Source organism: Drosophila kikkawai, chromosome 3L (genome assembly GCF_030179895.1).
Source record: "Drosophila kikkawai strain 14028-0561.14 chromosome 3L, DkikHiC1v2, whole genome shotgun sequence".
Taxonomy (NCBI): domain Eukaryota; kingdom Metazoa; phylum Arthropoda; class Insecta; order Diptera; family Drosophilidae; genus Drosophila; species Drosophila kikkawai.
Genome location: NC_091730.1, coordinates 36,156,742 through 36,175,507, shown reverse-complemented (window position 1 = coordinate 36,175,507; position 18,766 = coordinate 36,156,742). Strand labels below are relative to the sequence as shown.

The 18,766-nt window shown below is 42.9% G+C and overlaps 1 protein-coding gene across 2 annotated transcripts in view; it reads left to right on the top strand.

Moving 5' to 3' along the window:
- The first annotated feature begins 9,272 nt into the window (after nt 1-9,272).
- Nucleotides 9,273-18,766, top strand: part of LOC108073243 (piezo-type mechanosensitive ion channel component-like) — a 186,104-nt gene continuing 176,610 nt past the window's right edge. For both annotated transcript variants that reach the window (XM_041776315.2, XM_070284922.1), the window contains exons 1-6: nt 9,273-9,418; nt 9,470-9,731; nt 9,779-9,999; nt 10,063-10,189; nt 10,251-10,370; nt 10,433-10,799. In XM_041776315.2, coding sequence (XP_041632249.2) covers nt 9,358-9,418; nt 9,470-9,731; nt 9,779-9,999; nt 10,063-10,189; nt 10,251-10,370; nt 10,433-10,799 — 1,158 coding nt within the window. In that variant the 5' untranslated portion in view covers nt 9,273-9,357. The remainder of the gene's footprint in view (nt 9,419-9,469; nt 9,732-9,778; nt 10,000-10,062; nt 10,190-10,250; nt 10,371-10,432; nt 10,800-18,766) is intronic.

Genomic DNA, 18,766 nt, shown 5'->3' with positions numbered 1-18,766 from the left:
TGAGCAGAGTGCACACCGGTTTTTGTGGCGAGATGGAGACATAAGTCAGCCAATTAGACACTACGCCATGACGTCTTTAATTTTTGGAGCAATATGTTCGCCATTCTGTGCAAATTATGTCAAGAATCTAAATGCCGAAGAATTTAAAGATCGATTTCCTGGGGCAACACAAGCGATTACTGAACACCATTACGTAGACGACCTTGTTATGAGTTTTACTTTTGAAGAAGAAGCCATCGATATTTGCCAACAAGTCGTAAGGGTACACGCAGAAGGAGGATTTGAGCTGCGTAATTTCGCTTCAAACTCGGACAAATTGCAGAATGTCATGAATAGTCATCAGGTACCAAAAACTTACAGCCATCTTCAAAGTCAACTCGCAAGCGAAAAGGTTTTAGGCATGTTTTGGAATACACAACTTGATGTTTTTCAGTTCGAGACCAAATTCCATGGTATTCCACAGAACGTCATCAATGGAAGTCGGGTCCCAACAAAGAGAGAGCTATTGGGCATGGTTATGGCGATTTTCGACCCTTTCGGGTTGATTGCCGACTATCATATCTCGGCAAAGATCATAGTTCAGAGTACTTGGAGCTTTGGAACAAGTTGGGATGAAGCAATCCCGCCTGAACTGCATCCAAAGTGGAAAAGTTGGTTGGCCGAGATACACAAGATGCACAACTTTAAGGTTCCTCGAATTTACTCTCCAAATTTAAACTGCTGCGAAAGATTGGAGATGCATATATTCGTCGACGCGAGTCAAGAAGCATTTGCAGCTGTTGCTTATCTGCGCATAGTTTGTCCTACCGTCGTTGACATAGCCTTTGTCATGGGAAAAACACGCTTAGCTCCGAAGAAACTATTGTCCGTCCCTAGACTGGAACTTCAAGCTGCAGTCCTTGGAATTCGATTGAATCGCTTACTGCAACAGAATCATAAGCTCCCAATTGATGAAACATTATTTTGGAGTGATTCCAAAACTGTCCTGCAGTGGGTTCGTTCAAAGACGAGAAAATTCAAACCGTTTGTAAGTCACCGGATCACCGAAATACTGTCAAGTTCAACCGAGTTACAATGGAACTGGGTACCATCGTCCAACAACTCTGCTGATGCCGCCACTCGTCTATCGAATTCCCCGAAAATTTCTAGCCAAAGCCCATCCCGAGCTTCTTAAAACTACCGCGCTGTGATTGGCCACGAAGTACTGACATCACTCTACCAGATGTTTTTGAAGAAGAAGTGCCAGAACACCCAGTGTTGAGATGTCAGTTAGTTATACCGATAATAGAGTTTAACCGATTCTCTTCTTACAGCAACCTAAAGCGGGTAATTGGTTGGGTAATGAGGGCCAAAGGACTCTGGCTGAAGCGTTCGGACAAGAAAGGACCTTTAACTGTCCAAGAGTTAGCTGACGCCGAAATTGAGATCTGTCGGATGATGCAACAAGAGGCCTTTCCCGAGGAAATCAAGAACCTACGGAATCAACAGATTATTACCAAACAAAGCCCAATTTATGAACTGTCGCCATACATTGAAACAGACGGTCTCTTGCATCTATCGGGTCGAATAGACGAGGCCTCATTTTTACCACAGTCGAGACGTCGTCCAATTCTTCTTCCGAAAGATCACAGAGTTTCATATTTAATTATGAGGCATTTTCACACGAAATATCATCATCAGAACCAAGCAGTTATCATAAATGAGAGCCGTCAAAAATTTTGGATACCGCATGTTAAGAGACTTTTAAGTAAAGTAAGTAGAGTAATGCATGAATGCAATAGATGCATCTTCGACAGAAGTGTACCTAAGACTCCACGTATGGGTCAACTGCCACCAGACCGATTAACACCATATGTGAGACCATTCACTTATACAGGAGTGGATTTGTTCGGTCCACTTACCGTAACTGTGGGGCGTCGTCACGAGAAACGCTGGGGAGTAATATTTACCTGCATGACCGTCAGAGCTGCCCATATAGAATTAGCAGCCGACCTTTCCACGGATGCCTTTATTCTATGTTTGCGAAATTTTATTAATCGTAGAGGCACACCTGTCATGATTCGAAGCGATAATGGTACATACTTCATCGGAACTACAAGAACAACGAAAATTTATTAGATCAAAACGCCATCAAAAATGAAGCCGTCCAAAAGAGAATAAAATGGATTTTCAATTGCCCTTTACAACCTAATGCCGGAGGATGTTGGGAAAGGCTAATACGGATAATAAAACGATTGTTAAGCAAAACCTTGCACAGTGCCAACCCTCGAGTTGAGACACTCCAATCTGTATTGATCGAAGCAGAAAACATTATAAACTCACGCCCTCTTACTGAGTTGCCGATCACACATGAAAACGAAGAACCCCTTACACCAAATCATTTTTTAATGGGTTGTACTAATTCGACACAGACGCCACAACCAACTGTCCAAAATATATGCTTGAGAAAGCAGTGGAGAATTGCACAAGCTCTTAAGGACTGCATATGGAAAAAATGGGTAGTGGAGTACCTCCCTCAACTGATTCATGGTTCTAAGTGGCATCAAGTCAGCACTCCACTAAAAATAGGCGATCTGGTACTCATAATGGACGCCACCCTACCAAGAAGTACGTGGAAGAGAGGACGAATAATCAAGGTCTTCACTGGAAAGGATCAGCAAGTACGTTCAGCCGAGGTGAAAACAGCGGAGACCATTCTGCACCGACCAGCTTCAAAATTAATACAGCTCCAATTGCATGGTGAATCCGAGGACGATTCACGGGTGGGGAGGGTGTAAGAATTTGACATAAGTTTAAATTTGTTAAATGTGAATTTGATATTGTATAAGATATCGATAAGTTAAACGATGAAGTATTCCCTAAGTTGTATTTTATATAATAGCCTGGGCACACTGAGAAATGTAAGCGAAGAAGTAAGACGCGCCGAGAAAACACAAAATTGAAACGCGCAGAAAAAAGTGAATAAATTCAAACATACAGAATAAAAATCAATGCCTTTGTCTAAACTTAACATCACTCCAATATGGTTGCAAGTCGTAATATACGATGATGGTCCATTCTGAAATTGCCATTCTTGAGGTCCCGATTCTTTCATAGAATAGTCCTTGCTTATTTGTGAAATGGGTGACCTTTGTTTGTTGTCCCATCGCTAGTGGCAACATGAGTAACATTGCCAGCCGGGTTGGAAGGATCGAAGGTGACACCTTCCTCCTCTGTGTTGGCATTTCATCCTTTAACGTTGTATCTTTGATGGAACTGTGCGGACGTTTGACGGCTGTTTCTTCTTTTAACAGTGGCGCGACAGGAGTTACTGACCGTTTGAAGATCCCAGATGCAGTCTTTACATCTACTACTCGGACATGGTTGTCCTTACCGGGATAAGTCTTCACTATTCGTCCCATTGGCCAACTCATCACAGGCACGTTGTCTTCCTTGACTAGCACAAGTAGTCCCTCCTTCACGTTTTGTGATGCGGTTTTCCACTTGTTGCGCATTTGAAGCTCTTGTAGATACTCCATAGACCATTGGTCCCAGAACATTTGCTTTAATCTGGACACCAATTCCCATCTTTTCACCAACGTTTTCCCTGGTGAGGCTAGATTTGCATCGGGAGCGGCGGTCAACGGTTCACCAATCAAAAAATGGCCAGGAGTTTTTTTTTTTTAATTCGTTTATTGAAACAAAGAATATACAAAAAGTGGGGGGATATAGGGGTTGGGTCACACAGATATCGGGACGGTTTGCTCGCGCTGTACGGCCGCGAAGCAGTGCTTCGCGCGGGCACTGATCCCGACCTATGTTGCCTCCTGGTTCCTGCGTCGCTCCTCTGCTCGGAGCTCCGTCATAGCCTTCGCTGCGAAGTCCGACACGGCCTGCCAGTTCGCTTCGGACAACAATATCAGCGGAACTAGGTTTTCCGCTGTGATGGTGTTGCCCAGTCTGGCCTCCAGCGATGCTCGCTCACCGGCAAACCTCGCACAGTTAAACACCGTGTGTTCTGCCGACTCCTCCAGCTGTCCTTGGCAGTGCGTGCAGGAGTCGTCTTTCTCGTGGCCGAATCTCCGCAGGTAGCTCCGAAAGCAGCCGTGGCCGCTGAGGATCTGGGTCAGATGGAAGTTTATCTGACCGTGCTTCCTCTTCAGCCAGCAATCCAACTGGGGAATCATCCGATACGTCCATCTTCCCTTGGACGCTGACTCCCACCGCATTTGCCACGCTGCCAAGGTGGCGTCTTTCGCTGCTAAGCGTAGCACCCTCTTGTCACGAGGTGTCAGCGTTCTACCAATCGTCTGGCCGTGGATACTGGCCCTCTCTGCTGCGAGCAGATCCAGTGGCGGAGTCCCGGCTAGGACAAGCGCGGCCTGGTCGGACACCGTCCTAAAGGCGCTGCTTATGCGTAGTGCCGCGAGGCGATGGGCCGAGCACAGTCCGCGACTATAGGCCGGGGTCGCCAGTGCATGTCCCCATACTGGTGCCGCATAAAGCATGCTGTCTCATGCTACGCTGGACAGCCGCAACCTGCTCGCCTGCTTCGGGCCCCTATGGTTCAGCATTATTCTGCTGACTGCTCTCACCGCTGTGGTGGCCTTTGAGCTCCCATACCCTAGGTGCTCGCGGAAGGAAAGCCTCGTGTCGATCATCACGCCCAGGTATTTTATGGCTCTGGACGATCTGATCGAGGTCCCGCACACTCGGATGGTTGCGACCTCCACCTTCTTCCGGCTGCTTACCAGAACGGCTTCCGTTTTCTGCGGCGCTAGTTGTAGGCCAGCACTGGACAGCCACGAGTTTATGCGGCTGATGCTCCTGTCGCACAGCTCTTCTGCTCCTGCGAGTTCCTTGTCGACTACGACTACGGGTATGTTGTCGGCGAATCCCACCAGCTCGGTCCGACCTGGTAGCGGGAGGCGCAGAACACCGTCATACATAGCGTTCCACAGCAACGGTGCCAGGACCGACCCTTGCGGCACTCCGCAGGAAAGCTCGGCCGATCTGACACCGCCATCAGAGTCGTACACCAGAGTCCTGCCTCTGAAGTTACTCTTCAACAGCTCCAAGAGGTACGGGGGTACCCCGAAGCTGGATAGTGCGTCTAGGATACAATCCCATCTCGCCGTATTAAAGGCGTTGCGGACGTCTAGCGTGACTATCAGGCAGTATTCCTTCGCGCCTCCTTTCCACCGTTGTCCCGCAATGGCGGCTTTAGCGATGCCCACCACTTTTGAGATGGCATCAACCGTCGACGTAGCCTTCCTGAATCCAAATTGGGAGTCGGATAGATCGCCGGCCGCAGCAATTGCCGTCTCAAGCCTCGTCCGGATCAGCTGCTCCAGCACCTTGCCCGCCCCGTCAATCAGGCAGATCGGTCGGTGGGCGGAAGGGTCTTCTGGCGGTTTTCCTGGTTTCGGAAGCAGGACCAGCCTCTGTACCTTCCATCTCCTAGGTAATGTTCCTTCTCTGAGGCAAGTCTCAGGACTCTGTTGGGGACGAGGTCGTGGCCTGGGGCTTTCGCCTCTCTGATTCTCGTCGTCGCTGCCAGGATTTCCGTCTCCAGGACTGGCTCGTCCTGGGGAATAGGTGCTCGACAATCCTGTCGATGCTCTCCGCGTCGTGGGGGGCGCCCTGTTTTGCCCCGTGGATCTTCTTGACGATGATCCTATAGGCGTTCCCCCAGGGATCGCGGTCCGCGGTGTCGCACAGGGGCCGCCTCTATAGGTGGGAGCTCGAGCGGTAGGAGCGCTGGTAGCGGCGCCTCGCCTTGATGCACTCCGTTCTGGCCGCGGCAATAGCATGGTTCCACCAGTACACCGAGTCCCTGTGACGAGAGTGGGCGCGCTTGGCAGTCATGCAGTTATCGCATGCGGCTTGCAGCTGGTTCATAGCAGACTCCGCCATCTGCTCTGCACAGCCGTTTGCTTCCAGTCTCTGCATGTGTTCCGCAAAGGATTGGATGTCCAGGGTGTCGGCCTTGTAACCCCTTCGTGCTGGAGGAGGCAGCGGTGTTGGGTGCGCTCGCCGAGTGTCCAGCGCGGTGAGGATCGCTGCGTGATCGCTCCCCGTGTAGGCGTCGCTCAGGACCCATTAGCTAGCCCTGGAGCAGCTCACAAACGTGAGGTCAATCACCGAACTCGCCCCGGCTCTGCTAAAGGTGGGCTGCGCCCCAGTGTTGAGGAGGGTCTAGTGACGAGAAGGCCTCGAGGAGGGTCCTGCCTCTGGCATTAGTGAGGGAGCTACCCCACTCCACCGCCCACGCGTAAAAGTCACCGGCTATAAGTGACGGAGAGTGGCCTCTCGCGTCTGTGGCTAATTCCCCAAATTCCGCAAATGACATGCTCGGTGCCAGGTAGACACTATACATTCACCAGCCTGCCATCTTGGCACGCACGAAGCCTCTCTCTGAGCGAACGTCAGCCATTCGCTTGGATGGCCAGGAGTCAGAGCTGATGTATCTGTTGGATCAGATGACATCGGTGTCAGCGGTCGGGAATAGAGGATTGCTTCGACTTCCACGATTACGGTGTTAAGCTCCTCAAATGTTAATGAAGCTGTGGCTGTGACTGATACTAGCAGCCGCTTCGCATATTTCACCGCAGCTTCCCAAAGCCCGCCAAACGATGGTGCTCGGGGCGGTATGAACTTAAACTCCACTTGCTTTTTATTGCAATGGTTTATAATCTGTTCTTGAGCCTTGTCGGTGAATATAGCTTCCTCTAAGGCCTTCAATTGATTGTTGGCACCGACAAAGTTTGTTGCGTTGTCACAGTGAATAGTCTTACATTTTCCGCGTCGACCCAAAAATCGTCGAAGCGCAGCTAAAAATGAATCTGTTGTCAAGTCACACATCTGACACAGCTGTGAATATGCTTCTTGACATTGTTTTATCATTGAGAATCCAATATTGTTGTCTGGCAATGGCCCTTAGAGCTTGAGCCCCGCAATTCATGTTCTCTTCATGCATCTCTCGCAATAGTATTTTCACAAGTGGATCGTTGTATGGAAGCAAAATTTGATGCTTCGCGCTATATGGAAGGCTCGATTCTTCTAATCTACCTCCGACTCTGATCAATCCGTCGTTTCCGATTATAGGACACAGGGAAACAATCGAGCTCTTTTTGTCCACCGTTTTGTGGATCCGGAGTTGTTTGTATTCAGCACTAAAATCAATTTGCTGGATAGTCCGCAGGATGATGGTCCTTGCATTGGTTAACTCACCGACATACAATGTAGTTGTGGGCGATCTGTTTTTCTTGTTAAAGAACCGCATCATATATGCTACAATACGTTGTAGCTTATTGAAGGAGTTGCTGTGGTTGCACTTGTAGAGTACACTGCCAATTTCATTTTGACATGTTGGCAAGCTTATGTGATTAAGCCTGCGTTCTAGATCGCTGGGGGTGGTAGTTGGTACCTGAGCCCACTTGTCGCGAGAGCCATGTAGAAATAGAGGTCCATATAGCCATAGATTGTGTTCTGCTAACTTGCTGGCGGCAATTCCTGCTGCTGATGACACGTGACGCCACTGAGATTGTTCTGAAACATCTCGGATTTTTGCGATTCGATTTGCCACAAACGTGTGATATGATGATGCTGATGCGTTTATCCAGGACAGCACCACAGTCGAATCTGACCATAAGTATCCAGGTACCTTATCGTTTGGTATACGTAAATCCTTCCGCACCCTATGGGTTAGTTCTGCTCCCAAGACTGCGGCACATAGTTCCAGGCGAGGCAGCGTCTCTTTTGCTGTCGGCGCTACTCTTGACTTTGAGCACAGTAGCCGAACAGATACTTGATTGTTCTTATATGTGGCTCGGACATAGATTGCTGCTCCGTAAGCCCGCTCTGACGCATCGACAAACGTGTGAATTTCCTGATTAATGGGCACCTTTCCGTCAAAGATGTGCCGTGGAATTTGTAAATTGTTCAATGCTTGTAGATCAGCACGATAATTTTTCCACTCAGTTTGCAGCAGTTGAGGAAGCTCGTCGTCCCAGCCCATCTTCAGCTCCCACAGGCTTTGCATGAATATCTTAGCCTTTACCACAACAGGAGCGAATAGTCCTAGTGGATCGAAAATTTGTGACCCCTCTGAGCTCACCACTCGTTTGGTGATGGTTGACGCTTCACTTTTTTGGGATCGCACACATAGCGGATCCTTATGTGGTATCCAGATCAAACCCAATGTTTTCACACTGTAGTGTTGAAGGGTTTCGTCTAATTTAACGTGGTTGACAATGTCTTCCTTTGGAATTTGTGCGAGAACTTCGTCATTGTTGGAGCACCACTTTCGGAGCTTGAAACCGGATGGTAGCAGTATTTTGTTTAGTTTTACTATGAACCTCCATCTGCTGCGAATTGGAGATTTCCTAGGAAGTGTCTTTCGCAATGAGCCTCTATCGGTGATTTTGGTTTCTCTTCCGTTTCTAGGTTTTCTAAAGTCCAGAAACGTTTCAAAAGCGTGTCGATTTGGTCCTCTGTGGTTGCAGGCGCGAAAAATTGCTGCTTGGTTGTTTTCTGCAGATACTTTTCCGGCGACAATCCAACCAAGTTTAGTATTTTGTAGGACCGGGCCGCCTGGTTTTAACATCATCTGGTTTGGCAGTAGTAACGAATAGTAGTGCTCAGCTCCGATAAGCATGTCAATCTTTCCTGGCTTATCGAAGTTTGCATCTGCCAGAGCGATGTTTTGAGGGAGTAGTAGATTTGTTGGATCTAGCTGATGAGCCGGTTGATTAGCTATAATGTGTGGTAACACAAATGCCTCGACTTGCTGAGTAAACTCGATATGCATTGATTTCATTTGCACATTCACTCTAGCTCGACTAGTCTTAGGATTGCCTCCAATACCTTCGATACGTAATGAAGTACCGTGGAGCCTTAATGATAGCCAAAAATGTTTATTTGAGTGTTTGTTAGTGTGAGTAGGCTTCGATGCCTGGCAAAATAGCACATAAACTAATTGCCTTGTTTGTGTCGCACCCAGCACTTGAATCTATACTTTATTTTGGCTGCATATGAGATTGCTGCGACTGACAAATTACAGATTATGTAATGTTATGATTATGTATATTGCAGCGACTGAACATTCACCCGGCCGTTGAACGGGTGTTCAACGTGTTCAATAAAAAAGATAACATCCTGTCACGGTTCTGAAATCAGCTTCGTTTCTTGTTAAATTTATCTTCATATTTTATAAGTAGCTGCAATACTGTTCATTGGAAAATCAATAGGAAAGTAAAATAATTTAAATTACTCGCCTTAACAACAGTGTCACAGTCTAGTCACTTTTTGGTTAAATGTCATACAGATAATATCAAAGATAATTTAAAACAAGAAGTGAAATTTTTCTTTTTGAAAATGCCCAGACCTGTGCTATATACATTAATACGTTTTATAGTACCAATGACATTAATTATTGGTAAGCTCCTTACTTTTTCCAAAATTTTTAACAAATATTTTCATTATTTAGTGTCACTTGTGCGACCGGTTGGAATATCTTTTTTATACCTTTTAATGTTTTTTATTTCACCTTGGGTTCTAAAAAAACAGAGTCATGAGCAGCTTGCTCTTTTAAATATATTTATTATAGTTCTTTGTATTTTAAGTATAACTAATCTTATTGGGCATGTTTTAATTAACTTGACCAATTTTTTTTTTTTTGAGACAAGCGCTAAAACATCGACTGATATTATTTTTCGTCAAATTGGTTTTCTATACTTTAAAGGACTAAGGTAATGTAAATGTATGCATGTAATTAAAACTAACTAATTTTTTTTAGCCTTGGTTCAATTGCGCACTGGATTCTTCCAGATATCATTGTATTTCTAGTAACACTTGTCTCATTAATTTTTTTTAAAATTTTCAATAAAAAACAGAAAAAGCAAAATGTATGGGATAATGGCATCATAAAAGAAAGTCAGGAACAAACTGGTACTTTAAAGGTAACTGAGATGAACCGCATGTTGATTATTGTATATATTCGATCCGTGCTAAGAACATGTAAGGTTTTAAATACAATTTAACACAAACTTTCTAATTCAGGTCAATTTTTATATCCAACAGCTCCTATTTTTACTCTTATTGTACTTTACTTTGCTGCAACTTTAAGACCATCACTACCAGGAAGCTTATATTTTCTAATGTTTATCATAGCTGGTACATATTGGGCACTTTATCGTCAAGTCCACCGGTAATATATGCACATAAGTTAGAGTAATTTAAATTTTTATTTTATATTTGTTGTTCCTTAGGGGGATGTATTATCCTTTAATTTTTATGGTTGTGGCACTCTTTTTTCATATAATATTTATATGTGCCTATCAATTACCCATTTTACAAGAATCTATTCATATTAACTCAATATGGACAAGGTAAGTGTGTGAGAGGCATTCTTGTTAGAAATAATATTATTAATAATTTATTATTTAATTAGAGTTATGGGGATGGAAGTTTTACTTAGCCTTTATGATGAAAATAAGAATGGAAAAATTGTTGCATTGAATGTAAAATTGCATTTGGATTCTTATTTAAGCCCAATAGCTTTAATGCTGGCGTATTTTGTGTCCACGCTTAGCCTATTAGGGCGTTCGCAGTATGAGCTAACATTAAATGCAATTCGATTGAATTTGGAACCGCATTCCAATGATGTTTCTACGCATACCCAAAATATAAATGGAAAAAACGCGGAAATATATTCCGACGCTGTCCCATCAATGCTAGAACAATTTTTTTACATGGTCTTTGATGTAACTTCAATAATATATAAAAATAGCTACATATTGCTTAATATCATAATGATGGTAAATATAAAATTTAAAGATTAGTAAATCATTTTATCTTTACATAAATGTTTACTAGCTTTCGAAAAAGTAATTATCAGGCCTGTTCTAGTTTCCACTCGGAAGTGAATTTGATAACATTTGCGGATTTCCCTTTAACATAAGCGAATTTCCCTTGTTGATTTAGGGACTTATATTAAATTTCCCCTTGGTCCCTTTTGTTTCAAAGGAATATCAGCTGGCCGGCATAGACAAACGCGTTTGTTTTGTATGTGTGTTTTGTTAATAGGGAGCTAATTAGACTTTGGCCCGCTCTAGCGTCCAACCTAAATTCGTTAATGGGCTACTAGTTCATTACATAAAATTAAAGGTACAAGTGTTCTTGGCCGTAGATCTTAATTTGAATTAATTGAAATTTCAATCATGTTTTCGGCGCAGTACTGGAAATGTTCGATAAGAAGTATTGGAAAACTCATGCGGATGTTTTGCCCGTGCCAATTCACTCTTTCACTCTTTATCATAATTTTTTCCATAAATAAGGTGAAAATCTCATCCTGCTCTTGATTTTAATGCTGCCTCCTAATAGAAATTTTTAATTAAATAAACTTATAAGCGTTATTTTACTTATATGGCACATTGGGATGAAATGCCTTTATTTTGGCCACAACCGTAATTTTAAAGCTAGAGAGTTGAAACTTAGAGAATTTGCTGCTTATATTATTTGTGAATTTCGGTTTTTTTTATACTGCCACATAATAGAACTGCAGTATATTCATATAAAATTCATATTAATTTTGTTCTATTTTTTCTTCATTTTTTTATCCACAATTGTTAGAAATTTTTTTTTTTATTTTAATATTTTTGCATATAACATACCTTAATAAACGAAAACTTAAAAATAAGTAGATAAACTTGTATTAATATAAACGTTCTTTTCTAAATAAATCTAAATATATACTTGCAAGGTCGTGTTCAACACTATATACTTGGGCTGCATCTTCTGGTTTTGGAGAAGCTAAAAGTACAATAACTTCACTTGGCAATGAGTGGGATTTTGAACTCTTTTTTTGAGCGATGCTTGATAAGTAAGGATCAGAAGAATCCAAAGCTCGGTGAAATACGTCAGTTAAATTGTTCACTCGGCTATTTTTCCTCGCATGCAAAATCCTATCGCGCTTGTAAAATTTTTTGCGAGCCTCAGATGCGTTTTCCTCTAAGCATCGAATATTTCTGTGTGCTTTGTTCAGCAGTCTTTTTATTTGAACCATAAAGTTTTTATTTTGTTTTTAATCATCTCCAAATCGTTTTCCGGAAAATCATTTGGAATTACTTCGACGCAAACACAGTCAAAAGTAGCGATGACATTGCTAATATTATCCAGCCAAACTTCCAGTAAGTCACCTCGACGAATTGCAACCTTGCTCGAATCTGTTGAAATATCTAACCACCCCGCAAATTCCCGCAAATTATTTAAATGCTATCTGAATATACACATAATAACACATACTACCACATAAGTTGTTATTTGAATCCTGTTGTATCTTGCTAGATATGCTCCACGAAACACAAATATTTTAAGGTTAGAATCAACCAAACTAGTGTTTATGTATTTCATTAAAAACATGACAAAACAAAAGCACATATAATTAAACTCTTATACAGATATTTTCTACATACCATGTGAAACATTTTCCATTTTAAGGTATTTTAATTGGTCAAACTGTTTAAAAATACGAGAACGTCAAAGTTAAGAAACTTGTCTAATCAGCAAGCTTGCACGTACTACGTGGCAAGAACAGTTGACTTTCAAGGACTGGTGGAAGACAAGGGCTGCACAATAAAATACCAATTAAATATTTTTGATGTCTGGGGACATTTCTTAGCTTAAAATAATTATAACAATATTGATATATTAACACGAATTTTTTAGGTTTTGGCCAAAATAAAGGCATTTCATCCCAAGCATGCATGGTGGAAATTTAAGGGGTTATATACAGTTGTGATGCATATTCTTCAAGTATATACTGTTGAGAATACTCTCACAAAAATTCATAACGATCGGAGCTTTAGAACCGAAGTTGTAGCTATTTATAGCGCACGACCTGCACGTCGGCCGGAACAAACTTGAAACTTTAAACGCGATTATCTCAGAATCGTTTTTTTTCGAAGTTACCTTTGCGGTGGACACGATTACTAAAAAACTATTAATCCGATCAACACCAAATTTTGACCACTTATTTATTATAACAATAGCTAGTCCTCTAACGAAGAATTTTTAATTTTATTTGAAAACTTTTTTTTTTTAGAGCATAAAAATCGAAAATCTTATACCTTGAAAAAGTAAATTTTTTGTTAAAACCGTCGCCATTTTTTTTTAAATCAAAATTTTTACAAATCCATGGTCTAGAGGACTAGGCAATACAATATACTAACGAAATTTTTTGTAATTTTTGATTTCGGATGAACCGTTTTCGGGATATGATGTCCACCGCAAGTCACCATCGAAAAAAAGACGATCTTGGAATTCAACCATATCTTTTTTAATATATAATATTTTTTTATGAACAAATTTTATAAAGTACCCAGAAACATGTACTAAACAACGTCGGCAAAACATTTTTAATAAATATTTTTTATGATGTCAAAAATCGACAAAATTGATTTTTTTTTGATCGGTACAACTGTATGTAACCCCTTAAATTGCGTGTGCTAGTCAGCTGTTTTTAGGCAGTGTTGTTTGTTCCTTTGATTTATTTATCGAAGGGGAAATTAAATCTTCACAGGAAATTGTTACCTTTTAAAGGATATAGGCAAACATGTTGGAATCGTTAGAACTCACGGAATGTGAAAGAAGCGTCCGCCACGGCCCCAGTGATTATCGTTGCTATATAGTCTAGTCATTTTTCAATAGCATAATGAAAATACTGTCATCTTAATTTCAGTTAGTAGGCTGGTAGCCCGGCAGGATTGAGAGAATTTAAAAAGCTTGTGGGTAGTGCAGTATATCTAAGATATTGAACACTGTTGACAGATCTGTTACATTTAAAATTACCTAATAATAATTTTATTATTCTCACTAAGTCGTTTTTCGGAGGAACATCTCCCTTGTACAGCCAAACTATATTTGTTTCAGTAAGCTTTTCGATGTCGGGATAGATAACTCAGGTGTGCTCATATATTTGTGCGAAAATGAATATTTTAAATTGATTGCTTTGAAGAAAATGCATTGAGGCATACTTTAATTACGTTTTAGTTCTTTTAGATTTTTTGATAACTACTTAAGGTGCCTTGGATTACGTTAGTTAAATTTTACTGGCTTTCTAATCTTTTCTAGCGCTAAAATTTAACCTACGTTACTCAGAGGGAATGTAGTTATCCATTGGTGAAAGAATTTTTGAAATCGGCAGTAGTGTTTGTGTTTATTTTAAACTTACATGGGTTCTAGATGTTAGTCGAGGAACGTGGAAATTGAGCTGCCCTAAAAGATAGGGGCTCTTAACATCACCGTTTATTACATTTTTAAGAAATACGACACCATGCATCGTTCTCCGGTTAGCTAGGGAGTGTACATTAATTAATAGAAATCTACTAGAATAGGACGGTAGTCTCTCATAAGCATCCCAGGATAGGCCACGGAGGTCGAAAAGTGAAAAGTTATTTTGTACAGATTCAATAACGTTAATATGGACTCCGAATTAAGGAATTCAGACGCATGAACCATACTCCAATATTGGGCGTACTAACGAAGTAAAAAGGGTCTTCGTTATATAAGGGGAATCGGCTTCCTTCAACCACCTCTTAATAAAACCGAGCATGCCTCTGGCTTTATTAACCATGCACGAAATATGTTCAGAGATCGAAAGTTTAGGGTCTAAGGGAACACTCAAATCGTCAACAAGTTATTCTTTCCAGAGCGCAATCATTAAGCGTATAAGTGGCAAACTGGGGAGTGCCACGTAAAATTGTCATCAGCATTTGGAGCTATTGAGATGTAATAAAATAGCAAGACACCATGCTTGAAAGTTATTAAGATCCGTTTGCAGGTGTGTCTGGCAAGAGCTGTCCTTGTAGGTAGGTAAAACTGGTGAGGCCACCCTGGCCCCCTCCAATTAGAGCTGGGCTCCGTTTTGGTCCACGCCCTCGATTTGCTGTTGTCTGCTCCCTCCTTAGTACCAGGCCGTGTCATTCAGGTAAGCTAGGGTGGCAGCTTCCAAATTCCACTAGTGACTCGAGATGGTGTGGTCCGGTGTCGGGCTCTTTGTTTGTTGAGTGCCGGGCAGTGGCACAACAGGTGCTCTGGTGTCTCCTGCTCGCTTGGTTCCTTGCAGCTTCTGCATTGTGGGTTGTAGGGTAGACCCATCTTACAGGCTTGCGTGCCTATAGGCCAGTGGCCAGTGATGGTTGCCGCTATCCTCCAGATGTCCGTTTTTGCTCTTGGAGATCAGTTCTGCGGTTCTCTTCCTATTGAATTCTGGCCAGCATAGTTTCGATCTTCTGTGCTCTGCCTTCGTCGACCATTCCTTGCTGGCTAGTTTTTTGAAATAGTCATGTATTTCCGTCTGGACTGAGTTCAGGGAGATCTGTATGTCTGAGATCTGTATGTCTGCTGAGTGTTCTTCTGACCCTTTTCTGGCCAGCTCGTCTGCTTTCTCGTTTCCGTATATGTCATTGTGTCCGGGTACCCAGGCTATTTTTTACCCTGTTGTCCTCTGCTAGTCTGTTTAGTGCCCCTTTACATTTGGCCACTAGTTTTGAAGTCATCCGTGCTTGTCCGAGGGATGGTAGTCTTTCCAGCTTTGACTAGCCTTAAGTCGTACCGCAGTGTTCCTGATGAAATGCTCTATCGGTATTATGTTCAGGATGGCGTTCAGCGCCGCTGCGGGGCATGATCTCGGTGCTCTCGTGGCTCCTGCGCATGCCGATCTCTGTATCCTTGTTAGTTTCTGGACGTTGTATGCCCTGGTTAATGCTGGCCACCATACTAGTGCTCCGTATGTGAGTATGGGTCTTACCACCGCTGTGTAAAGCCATATTATTATCTTGGGGTGGATGCCCCAGTTCTTTCCGAACATCTTCCTGCAGGAATATAATGCTATGCTTGCTTTCTTGACTCTCTCGTTGATGTTTTCTTTCCATGAGAGTTTTGCATCTAGTATCACTCCTGTTCGCCCAATTGCGAACTGGCCGGTACGGCAAATTATGTTTCAAATAAAAATTAAAATGCGGATACAAAGATGGGCTTCTCAACGCTTTCGATTCCAGATTGCGAGTGATTTCACAGTTTATTAAAGCTCCTTCTTGGGCTGATTTACAAAATAATGGGTTCTTGAGTGAATGAGTAAGAGAGAGGGAGAGAGCTTTTTCGCTATATGAGCATGCAAACTCAGCTCTATGATCTTAGGTACTAAATGTAAACATTGGGTTTCAAAGATAAGCTGCCACTGAATTGCCTGAACATCGGCCGCGTTGACAGCATGTATGCTTCAACACATAGGAATAGGTGCAAGGCGGTGAATAGACCGCTTGTATATGCCAGATTTTGTTCTGACTACAGCTACGCGAACCTTCCCATCATGTCCTGGAATGACCTCTACGACTACGCCTGTTATCCACAATTGGGGGGGGAACGTTGTCTTCGTGAATCGCCACCACTATTCCGACTTGAAGATTGTCCACGCCTTTGGTCTATTTTCCCCGCTGCTGTAGGCTCAGTAGATAGTCTCTCGACCAGTCGCTCCAAAATCGCTGTTTGATCGCTGAGACTAGCTGCCATCTCTGCAAGTACGTGAGGTTGCAGTCTGCCTTTGGCTGCGCGGATGCGGGTGGCAGCGTTGCTAGCGTTGTGCCTACGAGTAGATGCGCTGGTGTGACGACCTCTCCCTCGTTGGGACTGCCACTGTCCACTATGAGCGGCCTCGAATTTAGCACGGCTTCCACCTCCACGATGACCGTATGCAGCTCGTCCTCCTTGAGAATTGCCTTGTCCATAGCCTTCAACAAAAGGTGCTTGGCCGACTTTACGGCCGCCTCCCAAAGACCGCCAATGTGTGGCGCTCTGGGCGGGATGAATTCGATGGTGAATCGGTGTGCTGCAGCATACGACATGATGCTCTGGTCGTTGGTGCCGAAGGGTTCCATGTGCTCCTTGAGGATTCGTGCAGCACCCACAAAATTTGTAGCATTGTCGCAATAAAGTTTGACAACAGGGCCGCGGCGACCCAGAAACCTGGATAAGCATAAAATAAATGTATTAGATGTCAAGTCTTTCAGTATTTCCAAATGAACAGCCTTTGATGCAAAACAGACGAACACTGCTATGTACATCTTTATCGGCTGCTTCCCACGAATTCCTAGGTAGACTTTGACTGGGACAAACAGATCGACTCCGCTTACTTCAAAGGGTCTATTTCCCTGTAGTCGATCTTTTGGTAAATTACCCATTATCTGTGATAGAAGTTTTGGTTTGTAGTGAAAGCAATGGACGCACAATGGCACTGCACTCACGGCGCGCGTTTATTAACCAGATTGATTGTCTTAAAAGTCCCACCAACGACCTTGGTCCCGCATGACAATTGGTTCTATGTAAGTGTCTCAAATATAGATTCACAAATTTGCAGTTCTTTGGCATTAGTAAGGGAAATTTAGCGTTGTACGCAATGGGGCATGTAGTAGACGACCACCTACTCGCAGCAAGGAGAATGATGAATTCCCAAGTTGTTCCACCGAGACAAAGGGATTTAACTTTTGAATTCCCGCACGCAAATTGGCTGATTTCTCCAGCTTCACAATTTCATCTGCAAAGGCTTTCTGTTGAACCGTTTCTACTACGTTAAGAAATGCCGTTCCCAATTCGTCCGCTGACGGGCAAATTGAATTCCAAGTAGCATTTTTTCGAAGGTCAATAAATCGATAAATGTAGGATACTATGCGAACCACCTTTAGATAAGAAGATGACCTTTCTACAATATTGAGAATCGGGTTTAGCTCACCATCGGCCGCGATAAGAGCGACGCGTGACTTTTTGAATTCTAATTCTGACTCTGTTTTTGAGAGCTGAAAGTGCGAGTTTTTCGGCCAGTATTTCGCTTCTTTCTGTAAAAAACTAGGACCATTGTACCAAAACGAGGTATTTAGCTCATCCACAGAGCATCCTCGCGACACTAAATCCGCAGGATTTTCTTTTGTTGGCACATGCCGCCAAACCGCTGATAACTTCCCACAGTTTTGCAAACAGATGCGCCGCGCATAATTCCAGTCTAGGAATAGTTTTTGTTTTTAAAGGGGCTACTCTAGATTTTGCTGTTAATAAGTGCACAGATACCCCGCTTGGATCAACCACTCTGACATATAGGCAACACCCATAGGCTCGTGTAGAAGCATCTGCGAACCCATGAATGTGACACACTGCTTGCTTGCTTGTTTCGACAAACCTCGGTATGGTCAACTTTTCCAACAGTGCAAAGTCATTTTTTACTATGTTCCACCTATTTTCAAATTCTTTGGGAACAGGATCATCCCAGTTTAGACTTAAGAGCCAAGCCTCTTGAATGAATATTTTTGCTTTGGTTATAATTGGGCATAACAAGCCCAACGGATCAAAGAGAGTAGCGATAAAGGACAAGATTGATCTTTTGGTCACCAGCTGATCAGAAGATACCTTACTAACGCGGTACTTAAACACATCAGCCTGCGGATTCCATATTAATCCAAGTGTTTTGAGGTCTTCAAGATCTCCATGTAAAATTTCTGCATTCGATTTGGTATACATATTAGTTTCACAATTCGAAGCCCATTTTGTTAGAACAAAGCCTGCAGGTTCCAATATGTTAAGGAGTTCTCGACGAAGAATGACTATTTCTTCTTCTGTATCTGCTCCAGTGAGCAGATCATCAACGTAAAAATCTTTGGCAAGTGCTCTTGCACCTCTAGGATGTGATTGTAAATGACTGTCGCTGAGATACTTTAAGCATCTAACTGCAAGAAAAGGG